The sequence below is a fragment of the Camelus bactrianus genome, chromosome 7 (assembly GCF_048773025.1).
Source record: "Camelus bactrianus isolate YW-2024 breed Bactrian camel chromosome 7, ASM4877302v1, whole genome shotgun sequence".
NCBI lineage: Eukaryota > Metazoa > Chordata > Mammalia > Artiodactyla > Camelidae > Camelus > Camelus bactrianus.
Window position 1 is genome coordinate 74,684,413 of NC_133545.1, and position 16,399 is coordinate 74,700,811.

Genomic DNA, 16,399 nt, shown 5'->3' on the forward strand with positions numbered 1-16,399 from the left:
TGAACTTTGGCACAGCAAAGGAAACCATAAGCAAAACAAAATGACAACCTACAATGGACAAGGGCTTGATTTCCAGAATATATAAACAGCTCATACAAATTAGTAAGATAAAAAAGAAAATCCAAAAATGGGCAGATAACCCAAACAAGCAATTCTCCAATGAAGACATACGAATGACCAATAGGCACATGAAAAAATGTTCAGTATCACTCACTATCAGATAAGTGCAAATCAAAACTATAATGAGGTATCATCTCATACCAGTCAGAAATGGCCATCGTTCAAAAATCCACAAATGCTAAATGCTGGAGAAAATGTGGATAAATGGGAACCCTCCTACACTGTTGGTGGGAATGCAGTTTGGTGCGGCCATTGTGGAAAACAGTATGGAGATTCCTCAAAACACTAAAATAGACATAACACATGATCCAGCAATCCCACTCTTGGGCATATACCCAGAGAGAACCTTAATTCAAAATGACACCTGCACCCCAATGTTCATAGCAGCACTATTTACAATAGCCAAGACATGGAAGCAACCTAAATGTCCATCAAGAGATGACTGGATAAAGACATTTCCCTATATTTATACAATGGAATACTACTCAGCCATGAAAAAGATAAAATAATGCCATTTGCAGCAATATGGATGGCCCTAGAGAATGTCATTCTAAGTGAAGTAAGCCAGAAAGAGAAAGAAAAATACCATATCACTTATATGTGGAATCTAAGGTGGGGGGGAGACAAATGAACTTACACATAAAACAGAAACAGACTCACAGACATAGAATACAGATTTCTGGTTGCCAAGGGAGAGGGAAGGGATAAACTGGGAGTTCAATATAATGCAGGAACTGACTAGTACATATAAAATAAACGAGTTTACACTACTTTATAGCACAGGAGACTTTATTCAGTATCTTGTAGTAGCTTATGGTGAGTAAGAATGAAAATGAATATGTGTATATTCATGTATGTCTGAAGCATTGTGCTGTACACCGGAAACTGACACAACATTGTAAAATCACTGTACTTCAATTAAAAAACAAAAGAAAAAACCCAATCCAAAAATGGGCAGAGGACCTAAACAAGCAATTCTCCAATGAAGACATACAAATGGCCAACAGGCACATGAAAAAATTCTCAGTATCACTCATTATGAGAGAAATGCAAATCAAAATGAGGTATCACCTAACTCCAGTCAGAAATGGCCATCATTCAAAAGTCCATTAAGGATAAATGCTGGAGAGGCTGTGGGGAAAAGGGAACCCTCCTACACTGTTGGTAGGAATGTAGTTTGGTGCAGCCATTATGGAAAACACTATGGAGATTCCTCAAAAAACTAAAAACTGACTTACCATATGATGAAGCAATCCCACTTCTGGGTATACATCCGGAGGCAATTCTAACTTGAAAAGATACATGCACCCCAATGTTCATAGCAGCACTACTTAAAATAGCCAAGACATGGAAACAACCTAAATGTCCATCAACAGATGACTGGATAAAGAAGTTGTGGTATATTTTTTTTTTTATTGAGTTATAGTCATTTTACAATGTTGTGTCAAATTCCAGTGTAGAGCACAATTTTTCAGTTATACATGAACATACATACATTAATTGTCACATTCTCTTTCGCTGTGAGCCACAAGATCCTGTATCCATTTCCCTGTGCTACACAGTACAATCTTGTTTTTCTATTCTACATTTTGAAATCCCAGTGTTGTCCCTTCCCACCCCTCAGAAGTTGTGGTATATTTATACAGTGGAATACTACTCAGCCATAAAAAAACAATTTGCAGAACATGGATGGACCTAGAGATCATCATTCTAGGTGACGTAAGCCAGAAAGAGAAAGAAAAGTAACATATATCACTCATATGTAGAATCTAAAATTAAATTTTTAAAAAAATTTTTAAAAATTAAAAGAGAAGACAAATAAATACAGAACAGAAACACACAGAATACCAACTTATGGTTGCGGGGGGGGGGGTGGGAAGGGACAGACTGGGAGTTGAAGAACTGTTGATTCTGACACATATACATAGAATAAACAAGTTTACACTGTATAGCAGAGGGAAACATACAAGATCTTGTAGCTCACATTGAAAAGGAATATGAAAATGAACATATGTATATTCATGTATGACTGAAAAATTATGCTCTACACCAGAAATTGACACATAGTAAACTAACAAAAAAAAAAAAAGAAAAAATAAATAAAATAGACTGATCAAGTTTTTTAAAAAAAGACACTATGAACTCATCTACAAAACAAACATTCACAGACACAGTAAACAATCTTATGGTCACCACGGAAGGGGTGTGAATGGATAAACTTGGGAGTTTGAGATTTGTAAATGTTAGCCACTATATACAAAAACAGATTTAAAAAAAAGTTCCTTCAGTATAGCACAAGGAACTATTTTCAGTATCTTATAATAACCTTTAATGAAAATGAATATATGTATGTATATGCATGACTAAGACATTGTGCTATACACCAGAAACTGACACATTATAACTGACTGTACTTCAATTAAAAAAAACTTAATTGAATCTGACCCACCAACCCCTACCCAATGTATAACAAAGTCTATCATTAAAATCACAAATTATGTATCATAATTGCCTTAAGCTCAATTAACTTACTACGTAGCAGGAAGTCTACCTACCTTGGTTCATACGCTCCAATGGGAAGAGCTGCAAGGTCAAAAGGCCCAAATCTTTTTCCTATTTCTTCAAAAGCAGAGCAATAACCAGTGTCTCCGGCGAAAAAAAATCTGCTCCAGGGCCCCAAGACAGACCAGCTGCCCCAGAGAACCTTGTTGTCATCCACGGGAGTCCTTTTGCACCAGTGCTGGGAAGGCGTAAACACAAAGGTGACCTTGTCGTGTCCAGGGACACAGTTCTCCTCCCACCAGTCCAGCTCGATCACATTCTCGCAGCCACATTTCTGCATCCAGTCTAGGAGACCCAAAGGCACAAACCATCTCAACTCATTCCCGAATCGCTCATTCAGAGCAATGACAGAATTGTAGTCCAGGTGGTCGTAGTGGTTGTGACTGATCAGGACCGCGTCTATGGGGGGCAGCTCGCTGATGGTGCACGGGGGACGGCGAAACCGCTTGGGGCCCAGGTGCTGCGACGGGGAGGCCCGAGCGCTGAAGATGGGATCTGTGAGGAAGATGAGCTCGTCCATTTCCACCATCACTGTCGCATGTCCTAGCCATGTGACTCTCAGGCCCGCTTCCCTCACTCCAACTTCTTCAGGGTTGTTGATAAAATATGGCTTAAGCACCGGGAGTTCTTTATCAAGTTCCTGTGTGTATAAAGAAAGAAGCAGCCATTGTTTTAAAAAAGAGAACTAAAAAACGGCATATGTCGTCAATCATATTTTGACCTGAATTACAGAGAAGGTTATGTGGGAAGAACCAAAGTCATTCAATAAATTTGCCATTTTTGCTTTTCTCTTGAACATGCATACTTCCTTCTGAATCAGGCTCAATTACTATGACAATACAGTAATTTAAGATCTCCTCAGTCCCAAATGCAAAGGACAAAGGGAAAATTAAATGTGAAACGTTGAGTACTGCTGACTTGACTAAATTCAGGCAAGACGCTTCTATAACTGGCAGGAGGCGCCGGGCCGAGGCGCAGTCCCTCTGCTACCGCGGTTCTGGTCCTGCTGAGAACTGCCTCACAGAGAAGATCCGCGCCCAGAAGCAGTGAAGAAAACTTTTGATCACTTACACGTAGATCCTGGATCTCAGATACGAACCTGACTTCCTTAGTACACAGCAGAATTCAATGCTTATTTCTGGGCAAATCCCAGTCACGGACAGTTCTCCCCACTCCTCACCCTTGAGGTTTTTCTACCACTGATCAAACCAAAGTGAAATACGGTCCCTGCCCATGATAAGCTCATCACTTTTGGAGGCAAACAGATGTGAAACGATAACTACAAGAAAACGTAGTAAGTGTTCCTGCTCTGGTTATTCTACATTACATCCTTGAACTAAGCTAGGTCAAACAAGCAGCTGTGTTGTAGGCTCACAGTCCTGGCTTCTATAAAACTGCTTCCATAAACTCTGCTTTGGGGTTCTGCCACACAGCTACATCCACATCTGTTACAGGAAGCCACCTGGAGAAACATACACCGCAGGGCTGTCTCTCTGACTGGGAACCACCCCGCCCAACCCACCCCAGAAACATGTCTCTCAATTCCCTGTAACAGGAAAAGCTCCTCTTCTCCAGAGCAGCTGGCTTTATTCATTTGACTGTCACTGGGGAAACCGATCATTCCTGCTTGGCTTTTTGCTTTGACTCGTAAGTTCAGAATAAAAGCTGAGGCTGCCTCCGCAGTGTGCAGCGTGATGAAACAGTTTCTATACTAACTGTATTCTTGGCTGTTTTTCTATTCTAATTGTCCATTTGGTCTTGTATATCCATCCATCCATTTTTTACTGCTACATGTCCTTTTTATAAGTTGCTGCAAGTCAATTTTGAAAAAGATGTGGTATTGGATAATTAAATAAAATACACGACATGCTACAGGCTAATAAGAAAGCTGCCGAAGGCACTACAGACACAGTAAGTTGTGTGGGTTCCTGAGGAATGAGTTCATGAGGCAGAGAGGAGGAAGGGCCTTTCAGGTGGAGAAAATGCCCAAGCAAAGGCAGAGAGCCAAGAAGGAATATGGCATCTGGAGGCAGAAGACAATGGAATTTATAAAGGATCAGAACCCAGTAAGAGCCTTGAATGCCGTAGCTTACCCAGAGACAGTGAGGAAGCATCATTAAAAAAAAAAAAAAAAAGACATGACCCATTTACATTTAGAGAAAACAGATGATGAGCTGGGGTGCATCCCCTCAGCCGCCTGCAGAGATACAGACCTGGATAAAGGAGACGGCGCTGGGCAGGGATGAGAGGGTAGACGGGGAGAGGCTGGTGAAGGGAAACAGGTCACTGAGCCTGTCCCAGTGGGCGAACGGCCTGGACAGGGAGGAGCAGCAGCAGAGATGGAGGATGATCAAGATTTCTCTTAGCCACCGTCAGCCATTGTTTCCTCATCAGAGAAATGGGTATAACAATCACCTACCTATCATCACTGGAAACTGAATTAGGAGCACCTGGCACACAGCAAGCCCTCTGCACGTGTTCTAGAAGAAGCAAGCAAGCCCCAAACCTAACAGCCAATCAGGCACCAACCTATCCATCTCTCGTATTTTTTTTTAAAACCCATTTCCTTTCTCATAGTTTCTAACCGAGTTAAGATCCTAAGTAACATCAAGGCACTTTAAAGTCCTCCTGGGGGCGGGGGTTACAACTCAGTGGTAGAGCGCATGCTTAGCATGCATCATGTCCTGGGTTCAATCCCCAGTACCTCCCCTAAAAATAAATAAACCTAATTCCCTCCCCCATCTTGCCAAAAAGAATTTTTTTAATTAAAAAAAAAAAAAGGATTAGAGAAATTACAGCACTCACATGACCGCACTCCATGCCTCAGACAACTATACATACTCCCAAATATCTCATTTAATACATAAAAACAGTATAGGCACACCTAGTTTAAATGCACTTCACAGATACCTTTTTTTTCTTTTTTCAGTAAACTGAAGGTTTGTGGCAACCCCACCTTGTCAGGTGATGGGTTAGCATTTTTTAAGCAATAAAGTATTTTCAAATTAAGTACTGTACATCATTGTTTTTTTAGACAAAATGCTACTGCACACTTAACAGACTACAGTATATAGTAAACATAACTTTTATACGCACTAGAAAACCAAAAAATTGGTGTGACTGGCTTTATGGCTTTACTGCAGTGGGCTGGAACCCAACTTGCAGTACCTCCGAGGTGTGCCTGTAACACACAGCCTGCAGGGCAGGTGGGGGAGTGAGAGACGGATTACTACAAAGGAAATTTTGGAGATGATGGGTATGTTCACTATCTTGATCATGCTGATCATTTTGTGGGTATATGTAACTATCAGAACTAATCAAATTGTACTTTTTGAATACGTGGAGCTTGTATTATGTTAATATAACTATAAAAAAAAATTTTAAGTACCATGTTTGAACAGTGCATCAGAACAGCTGAAACAAAATTCCCTGAAGCTTGCTGCATTTTCTTCTCACTCTAAGTTTAAAAGCCATTTGAAGTTTTATACCTGACATTATCTGCTGACGACTGAGAGGAAACAAAGTAAAACCTTGAGCACCTCTGACAGCCTCACCTTGTTCTCCAAACACCGTATTACCAGGTGAAGTGTGAAAGAAGCCTGTCACAAAGGATCATATATTGTGTGATCCTATTTATATGAAATTTCCAGAATAGGCAAATCCATAGAGACAGAAAAGAGATGAGCGATTTCCAGGGGCTGGAGGAGGGCAGGAGAACTGGGGGGTGATGACTAAGGACATGGGGTTTCTTTTGGGGGTAATTAAAGTGCGTTAGATTGTGGTGACGGCTGCACAACTCTGAATGTACTGAAAACCACTGAACTGTACACTTTAAACAGGTCAATCGCATGGCACCTGAATTTTATCTCAAAGCTATTTTTAAAAAAGGTAAAAGGCTGACAAGACACCTGGATTAAACGGTCACACTTTTCTTCAAGTTCCTTTCTTCACGATACATTTGTTTCCAAGCCCATCACAAAAGAGTAGCTTATTTTAAATAATTTGATCTCTAGCACTACTATCCTGTGAAATTCAAAGAAATAGAGCCTACAGTTGAGATTCCAAAAAGAAAAGTTTTTAGTTTTTATCCTAATCATCAGAGTTTCAAAAAGCACATAGAATGGGGGCAGAGAAATTCTTGTTTATCTGAGGAAACCACGCACTCACTTAGCATTTTCTTTACTAGATCAAGATTCTTCTTGGCTGGTCTTCCTTTTTTAAAGCTACAAATGGGAAAATCCCCTGGCCCATAATTAACCAGTACACTAGTTAAAGTTTTACTTTTCTTAAGAAAAGGGGAAATCTCAACATTCATTCACCCACTACTCTTCCAACTGAAAGTATCTTTTTACTGTTTTAGGAAACTTTTGTATTTATTACTCTGCAACTCAAATTTGAAGTTTAAATACAATTTTTTCATTTTTGTATTTATTTTGATGATACAAGTGACCACTGAATAGAGACTGATCTGTTACCAAAATACCTCTAATTCAATTAATTATTAATGTACAATGTTTTATATTTGTATTTAAACTCTTCCTTGATTATAAAAGAAAATGCCCTTCATAAAATACTTTGAAAATAGAGAAAACATATAAAGATGATAAGAGTAGCCATCCATTATACCAATGTGAAGAGATTATAACCACTGTTATCTTTATGCACAGGTCGATTTTTATGCACAGTTAAGATCAGAGTATTCATATTTTCTAGGTTTTTTAAAATTTCATATTGTGACAGTTTTCATCCATCACTTAAAACTCTGAGACAAACACTGAAGTATTTAAAATGGAAACAAATACATTCTTGAGGAAATCTGTCAGAAAGCAAAACAAAAAAATTAATAGAGATGAAGTACAGGAGAAAAAATCACAGAAGATTGATTTAAGAGGTCCAAAATACGATTAATAACCATTTTAGAAGGAAAAATCATTTAGAATAAAAAGAGGGAAGGACATTTTCAAAGAAACAGGCAAAATTTCCTAGACCGAAGTCAAAAAATTTTCACATCTAAAGGGCTCAGCAGGCATGGAGCACAATGAATAAACAAATAACCACATATCATGTTGAAATAGTCAAATTCACAGACTCAGAGTGGAAGAGTGGTTGCCAGGGGCTTGGGGGAGAGGGAAGTGGGAGCTCCTGTCAGCAGGTATTAGGTTGCAGTTACGCAAGATGAGTAAGCTCCACGGATGTGCTGTACAACATGGTACCTGGAGTCAACGATAAGGCACCGCACGCTTATAACTAAGGGGTAGATCTCATGGAAATGCTCTTACCACAAAAAAATTAAAAGAAAAGAAAAAGGCAGATAAACTCTAGAAGAAACAGCTTAAAGGGTTGAAAGCTGCTGCCTCTGGGAAGGGGACAGGCTGGCAGAGGCTGGTTAGGAGACTGCTATTTTTCTTATAAGCCTGTCAGTACTGACTTTTTAAAAGCTGCATACCTATAAATTTTTCCTTGATAAAAATTAAAAAGCAACCTGTTAGCAAACTAGAAAAACAGGGCATACCCAGAGAATAATAAAATTCAAAAAGACACATGCACCTCAATGTTCATAGCAGCACTATTTACAATATCCAAAACTTAGAAACAACTCAAATGTCCATCAACAGATGACTGGATAAAGATGTGGTACAGATATACAATGGAACACTACTCGGCTGTAAAAAAGAATACAATAATGCCATTTGCAGCAACATGGGTGGACCTGAATACCATCATTCTAAGTGAAGCAAGAAAGAGAAACAAAAATGCTGTATGATTGCTATCACTTATAGGTAGAATCTAAAATGAATAAATAAATAACCAACCAACCAAAAAAAAAACTATAAAGATAAAATAACTAGTATGTTTCATTTCTTCAAAGGGCCTCCTATCTTCAGTATCATACATCTGCAGAGTACGTGATATTTCCAAAGCACTTTCATGTGTTGTGTGAATCTCAAAACAATCCTAGTAACTTAAACTGTCTTAGCCTAACTTTACAGACAGAAAAAGAAGAGTTCTTCAAAGGGACCATTATAGAAGTAAGGCCACACTCTTGGTTAGGAACCCGAGCCTGAGCCTGGTGTCCCACTTTCTCCACGAGCCATACTGAGTGGCCTCAGTCCCGTGTCTCTGTCACACTACATTGTGACTGCCCCTCTCCCCTCTACAGCAGTAACTGAGAAGCACAGCCTCCTTCCACTAATGAAACTCAGGAGGTGCCTGCTTCCCTCCCTCTTTAAAACTCTCCAGTCATCTCCTCTGCCCTGAGTGTTGGAGACAATCAACAATGGTAACAATCAGACAAGGTCACTGAGCCAGTGCAAGAACACAGGGCAACGACAGCCCACGAACAACGCGAAGTCTGTGCTTGGACCACTGCTCCAGTGACCCGGAACAAGCAAATGGCATGACAGCACAGGGAACTATGTTCAACATCTTGTAGCAACTTAACGGTTAAAAAAAGAGTAAGAAAACGAACATATGTTTGTCCCTATATGACTGAAGCACTGTGCTGTACACCAGAAACTGACAACATTGTAAACTGACTATACTTCAATAAAAAATTAAAAAAAAAAAAAAAAAAGCAAATGGCAGGAACGGTCCAAGTACTGTTTTCTGACCAGGCAACTAAATTGTGTAGCTCAACTAAAAGCCTATTTCATTTTGTTTATACCTGTTATATTGTTATCTTATCCTTTCATCATGTTTTTTCCAAAATACTTTCATATTCATATACCTAAATATATTATAATGATATAAACTGCATAATACATAGTCATTACAGTCCTACATAAATCATATCATCCTCTCCTTCCAAAACAGTAATTTGAAGTTGTGCCAATGTCTAACAAAAATAATTTCCAGAAACCTGATTAAATTCTGAACTGACCCAGTAATCTGAAGTAGGTATTCTTTACATGGTCTTTAATTTTTTTTTTTTAAATGAAGGACACTATCACATTCAGGAGTTCTTGAAAGTAATAATTTTGGCAATTTAAAGGGATTAAATATGGACTTAGAGTTATCTGTGAAAGCAACAGAAGTCAGCATGCACTTGATCTAGTTTTAGGCTTGTACCGGAAACAAGGGGGAAACAAGACGTAGGTAAAAGAAAACAGAAACTGGAATAGGACAAAGGTGTCTCCTCTCTCGCTTGCTTTACACTGAATTTGTTAAAGTGGTTCATACGGAGGCCTCCCTTTGACACTTCCTTTAAAAAGAAACCGCCTGCCTTAGGGGAAAGAAAAAAAAGAGCTTCCACATCATTAAAGAATGCAGCTCCCACCTCCATGCCTTAACTTCCTTCTCTCTTATTGCTCCTCAGAGCACTTTCATCTTTCATCCTTCAATATCCTACGTCATTTACTTGTTTGTTTTTTGTGTCTCTTCCACTAAACCTAAGGTCCAAGGAAGCCAGGGTGTCTTTCTGCTTTGCTCATGGCTCTAACTCTAGCACACAGAACAGTGTGCCGGGCACACAGCAGGTGCTCAGTAAAACACTGACTAAATGAATGAGTTAACAGACAGGCTTGAGAAGTGCCCAGGAACTCCCTTAAATTATGGTAAAATGCCATCTGTTTATGCGCACGTGTGTATTTCTCTAAGAAGCGGGCCTGCAGCTTTCATCAGATTTTCAAGAGGGGCCAGTATCCACAAGGGTTTAAGAACCACTGGCCTGGCGAGTTCTCAGAAATTCAACCCAGTTTCCAGAATATCTCCAAATCATTAGAGTGCAGAGATGTATTTCCACCTTCATGTGGTCACTTGCTTTCCTCTTTCAGAAAAAACAAAACTAAAAGGATAGAAATACTTCTTTATTTTTAGAAGCTGTAGCCCAAACACCAGGAAGAAATTTACCCCAACAGATGGTCTTCCCATCTCAGCCTCCTGACCTAAACTCTTCTTTTCACAGCTTGACTCCGTGTTTCTCTTCACACTGGGTTCTTCAGAAGAAAAAAAATGTTCTTGTTTTTCCAACCCTCAAAGTTGAGACAAATAATAAGGTTTTATTAATATTCTGACTCATTCTTTAGAAGTACTGGGAAAGTACTATTCATGTTAATCAGCTGTTAACTAGGATTATTACTATGAACATTCCTTAGCATCAAAATGATAATACCAGGTTTTTAAACCTCACACCTTTTAAGGAAAAGTGGACACGCTTACCCAAGTAGACCTACCACCACCACCACCACCACTCACACACCCACCCACCTCTTCCCACTGCAGATCAAGCCTTCAGGGATGCCACCACTTCCCATGTCTGGTTCCTTATCTCTCAATTCCCCACAAAGCCAAGCAGGACAGGAAGTGGTGGAAAAGAGAAGCCAAGGGAGGCAGGAGGTGGAAAGGGGCAAAAACTAAGGAAGGAGAAAAAAGTGCTACTGCAGCTGGGAGCAGCCACTCCCCACCAAAGTAAAACCGCATTCGCCTAATAAGCTGGAGGCCAAACGTTAACAATCTCATCCTACGCATAACTAGCACATTCAAAGGCCAGTGAACTACTGCCCATTTTTAAGGGTCTAGAAAGGTTATCAACAATTTCTTTTACAGCTTTAGCAGCTTTATCCGAGGATGAAGAACCAAGCACGCTAGGCTTAACCCTGATAATTCACATTCCAAACACTCAGATTACTACTTTCTAGAACATGTCACGCACTCTCTCACCTTCGTGACCTTGGTCACGCCATCATCTACCAGGAACACCACTGCTTTCATCCTTCCAGGCCCAGCTCAAATAGCACCTCCTCTGTGAAGCCATTTCCAATCCCACCAGCCAGAAGTAACCGCTTCCTTTCCTGTGCGTAAGCATTCTGTTCCTACCTCTAGTTGCCACCAGATCAGAGCTGGTTATTCACGCATGTACTCTGCTGTTAAACCACGAACCTGAAGGCACCTTATTCACATCATCTCCCCAGAACCTCATCATCCAAAAGGGCTCAATTAACTAACTTGTGTGTCAGAATACAATTCACGGCAGAGTTAAGTAATACGTATGTTAAGAGTAAATACAACGCACCCAAAAAGCCGAACGTTACCTCTTTGGAGGTCGGAACACTGCTGTGATTTTTTTCCATTATCAGCCATCTGAGAGCATTTGAAATAGAGGGGGTTTTCCACGTTGGCCAAGGATTAACAAACCTCCCATCCTTTCCTTTCTTTGACTTAGTTACATCTTCTTCTAGTCTGTAATCCAGTTTAAAACTTTTCCTGGAAAACCTAGAAGAATCACTTCCTCCAGAATTCCGTGAATTTTGGCGTTTTCTTACTGCTTCTTTAGGATACTGACTACTTGTCATCAGGGACTGGTTGCTTTCATTTTCATCCATGTCCTTTGGTGACGAGCTAAAAAAAAAAAGAGGGGGAAGGAACAACTTGAGCTTAATATAAAGACATAAAAACTTATTATAGAGTATTACTTCTTAACCAACGAAATTTTCCTCAAACCTATAAAAATGTCTCTATTAGCTCAAATTTTCTTCCTGCAAAGTACAATTTTAGAATCTAGCATTACTGCTCTCTAAACAGAAAAGATGTTTGCTTTACTTATTACTGCCAAATCTTTCAAATATTCCTTATCTGCTGTAATCCAAGACAATCTACTCTACCATCCAGCCCTTAAACATATGAAAAATTTCCATTTCAATGACATTCTGTAGAATAAATTAAAGCTTCTTCATGAATCTGTAATATTTTCATACCTGCATTTTAAAAATACTGTTAATAACACATAGTAAGAAGGACTGCCTTAGTTCCTCAAGGATACTTCAATAATTCAAGTGGCTTACATATAACCCCATGAGGGCTAGTCATTTTTACTTTGAAGACAATCTGTTAACAATGTCCCTCCAACCTCCCAAAGTTCAGTGAGTCCAAATCTCAGGAAAGGATACACATTAGTTGAGAGACAGTCCAGCAGTGTATTTAAGTGGTTAACTATACAAATCTGAATTAACTCAGGTGCAGAGCTGCAAGTCAGTGCAGCAGGTACCCTAGCTCTGTGACCTTAGGCAAGTTTCTTATCCTCTCTGTGCCTTGATTTCCTCAACTACAAAATGCAGATAGTAATACTACCTGCCTCCAAAAGGTCATTGAGAAGATTTTAAAAAGCTAGTATGTGGAATCTAAAAAACTCATACAAGTAAACTTATTTACAGAATAGAAAGAGACTCACAGACATAGAAAACAAACTTATGATTACCAAAGGGGAAAGGGGAGGGATAAATTAGGAGTTTGTGATTAACAGCTACACACCACATGTATAAAACAGATAAACAGCAAGGAATTACATTCAGTATCTAGTAACAACCTATAATGAAAAAGCATATTATGTATAACTGAATCACTACGCTGTACACCAGAAACTAACACATTGTAAATCAATTACACTTTAAAACTTTTAAAGCTAACACAAGTAAAACGCTTAGGAGCACGTATGTAACACACAGAGAACAATTATAACACACGTATGTAGACTGACATGTATGCACATCAACATGTGCATCAACAGAGTCACTTCCTGCTCCCACCTACACCTCCCCTAAACTCAAGGCTCAGAAACCCTTGCTTTTGAGCTGTATGGGAGTCCAGACACACAAAAGTGAGAAGTACTATAGTAAGAATATTCATTACCTGCCATAAATTTCATCTCTTTCCTGTAACGTGAAACAAACATTTGCTTTGTTTAGATTAAATACAATGCATACAAATACACTTTATACCTCCAAGAAAAAGTAAGCACAGAAAGTCAAGCATTAGTGTTTGGCTACAGAGGTGTTTAAATAGAAATATTACCCAGGAGAGAAAGGGAAAGAAACCAGGATGAACACGTACACTCGACCAAACCCCATCCCCACCCCAAACTGTCTGGAGTAAACAGCCCGTGGTCTGGAGATGAACTGGTGGTGAGAAAGCACAGCTGACAAGAGCCGGAGCAGGGGCCGCGGCTCCGCCGTGCCTGTCTGTGGGAGAGCCTAACAGCCGAGACAGAATGACCAGCTTTAAATCTTGGGCAAATGACTTTACCTTTCTAGTCCTCAATTTCCTCCTATGTAAAAATAGCTCCTTGTCTCAAGCAGGGTTTCCAAGGATTAAATGACATAAGGTACATTAAGTGCTTGCCACTCACCAAATGCCAGCTCTTTTTTCCCTCATGCTGTTAACATCTAAATTCTTTAAATTCTATTAAAGAGGGAGGATATAGCTCAGTGGTGGAGCACATGCTTAGCATGCACAAGGTCCTGGGTTCAATCCCCAGTACCTCCACTAAAAATAAGTAAGTAAAACCTAACCACATTACCCCCCCAATTTTTTTAAAATAAATTTTGCAGGGAGGGTATAGCTCAAGTGGTAGAGCTTATGCTTAGCATGCATGAGGTCCAGGGTTCAATTCCCGGCACCTCCTCCAAAAATAAATAGACCTAATTACCACCCCACAAATATTAAAAAATAAAAATAAAAAAATAAAAATCAACAGATCTGGGTGAGTTATTTTAGTTCCTCTCACAGATTTACTTTACCTCGGTTATAATTAAGTTCAGGCCTTTACAAAGGGCAGAGATAAAGACCATCCATTTAAACCCTGCTTCATTTAACAGATGAAAATACACAAGTTTATAGAGTCTAAGTCACTTCCCAACAAGGTAATACATCTAACTGATGGCAGAGCTGACCTCACGCCACCCCTATTCACAGTAACAGCCTGTGAGGCGTGTGCATGTTACACACAGACGTGTACATTCACAGACACATAAAGACACATATATAATAATTCTAGCAAATACATAAGTTACTGGTGCATAGTGATGAACACTGAAGAGATAAGGGAGAAAAACGAAAAAGGCACTCTGATTCAAAAATCACACAAAAAAGTCAAAACAGCATTCTCAGACATCTAGTCCTCTGTGATACCTGGGACGTAAGAAGCAAGGAAGGCGTGTGAGAGCTAAGGAGGGAAAGGTGTACAGGGTGGGGCAGATGAAACGGCTGAGACTGGACTGTGGGCCTGGACCGAGATGTTATTAAGGAGATTTGGCTGCCCTCAGGCAATGGGGAAACACTGAAGATGCTTAAAAAGGGCATATCTGGGGAGTTCCAGTTGTTCAAGCACAAGACGGCCCTCCTTGCTTAGCCCTGCAATAAACCTTTCTAGGCTCAAAAAAAAAAAAAAAGGGCATATTTGGGGAAGATAACTCTGGTAGTAGGATAAAAACAAAGAGTGGCTAAAAACTGGGGCCATGGACATAAATGAGTGAGTAGGAACAGAAGAAACCCAGAACATCCACTAACAGCAAGGCCCCTTGCTCCGTTTCTCACACACCACACTTAAATTAATGATCCCAGCAAAATTTCTAAGTAGGTATTACACCCTCATTTTTTCATTGAAGAACTAAGAGGCAGATGGTAGACCCAGTCAAAAGATGACAAAGCAGCTGACAGTGAGAAAGCAAAGAGAGTAAATCCAAGAGACAATAAAGAAGCTGAATCACTAAGACTTGAGAGTCTCTGGATAATCACAAACCCTGGACACTTGGGCGGGGGGGGGGGGTGTGGAGGTAAAAAGTGGGAGGGGTCAGAAATGGCCACACCACTAACCCAGTAAAGAAATTAGGGGAAAGTGAGGACATAACTGGAATATGGAGAGGGTGGATTTCTGGCCCAGCTGTTACGGAAACGACAGGCCAGCCAAGAAACAAGCACCACTCGGAGGGTTGGAGTACTCAGGTGTATTACGCCAGCGGGCTCAGAGGGGCTTCTGCTCCGAAGCTCTGAGCACCTCCAAGACGTGCGCATGAGGTTTTATAGGGTTAAGTACAAGGTTGGGGTATTTGGCCAATAGCCATGGAACAGCTTTAGCAGCATCATTATCACAAAAGTGGAGGCAGGGAGGCAGCAAACCAACATTCCAAAGCCAGATACGTATCTTTGAGAACCCAGCTGGCTAGCAAAAAACATGAACAGCAAATCAACACTAATTAACCTAGATTTACAAGTTAGTCCAGCAGAACTCAGATCAGTATTCCAATACTCAGATTTGTGAGTTATCTTGTTAGCCCAGCTCAGCCTCTCCTTCACATTCCTAGACTTGTGAGTTATCTTGTTAGACCAGCCCGGCTTTTCCTTCACACAGCGAGTCTGAGGCGAGGCCTGAGATCACGGGGAGCACGGACCCCCATAGGAAATGGATGACTGTGGGATCCAGGCTACTGGTGGGGGGGTGGGGAGGTGACAAAAGTGAGAAAACAGATTTCTGGGGGCCTAGAGAGTAAAAGGGGAGTGAAAAATGGGTTCCGTGATTTTCTTCCTGGACAATAAACTCTCAAAGTTGCCTACTTACAACACCCCCATTTTCTTACCTCCTGCGCATTCAAGCTTTCACCCCCTTTCCCCGTCAATCCACGGAAGCAGGTCTCTACCAAAAGCTGTCCTCTCTTAACACACCCCCACCCCCAACACACACAACACCCAGACTTCAGGAGTGAGCTTTTTAAAGGCAAATCTGATTTTTAAAAAAAAGGAACAAGCAAACAAAAAGGGAAAACCTGCAGAGGATTCCCCTCTGCTCTCAGAATGAGGGCAAAGGTCAGGAAGATGGTCCAGGAGGGTGTGTGTTTCTAGCCCCGCCCACCCTCTCCTTGGATCCAAACACATGGCCTTCACTTGTTTCTTCAAATGCATCATGTCCCACCTCAGGGCCACCTACTGCCTTTACAGGGCCTCTAAACAT

At 40.4% G+C, this 16,399-nt stretch overlaps 1 protein-coding gene across 13 annotated transcripts in view; it reads right to left on the reverse strand.

The window, feature by feature from the left end:
- NAPEPLD (N-acyl phosphatidylethanolamine phospholipase D) overlaps positions 1-16,399 on the reverse strand; it is an 89,248-nt gene that overhangs the window by 19,771 nt on the left and 53,078 nt on the right. For all 13 annotated transcript variants that reach the window (XM_074367617.1, XM_010946656.3, XM_074367612.1 and 10 more), the window contains 2 exons: positions 11,712-12,018; positions 2,676-3,322 (listed from right to left, as the gene is read on the reverse strand). In XM_074367617.1, coding sequence (XP_074223718.1) covers positions 2,676-3,322; positions 11,712-12,002 — 938 coding nt within the window. In that variant the 5' untranslated portion in view covers positions 12,003-12,018. The remainder of the gene's footprint in view (positions 1-2,675; positions 3,323-11,711; positions 12,019-16,399) is intronic.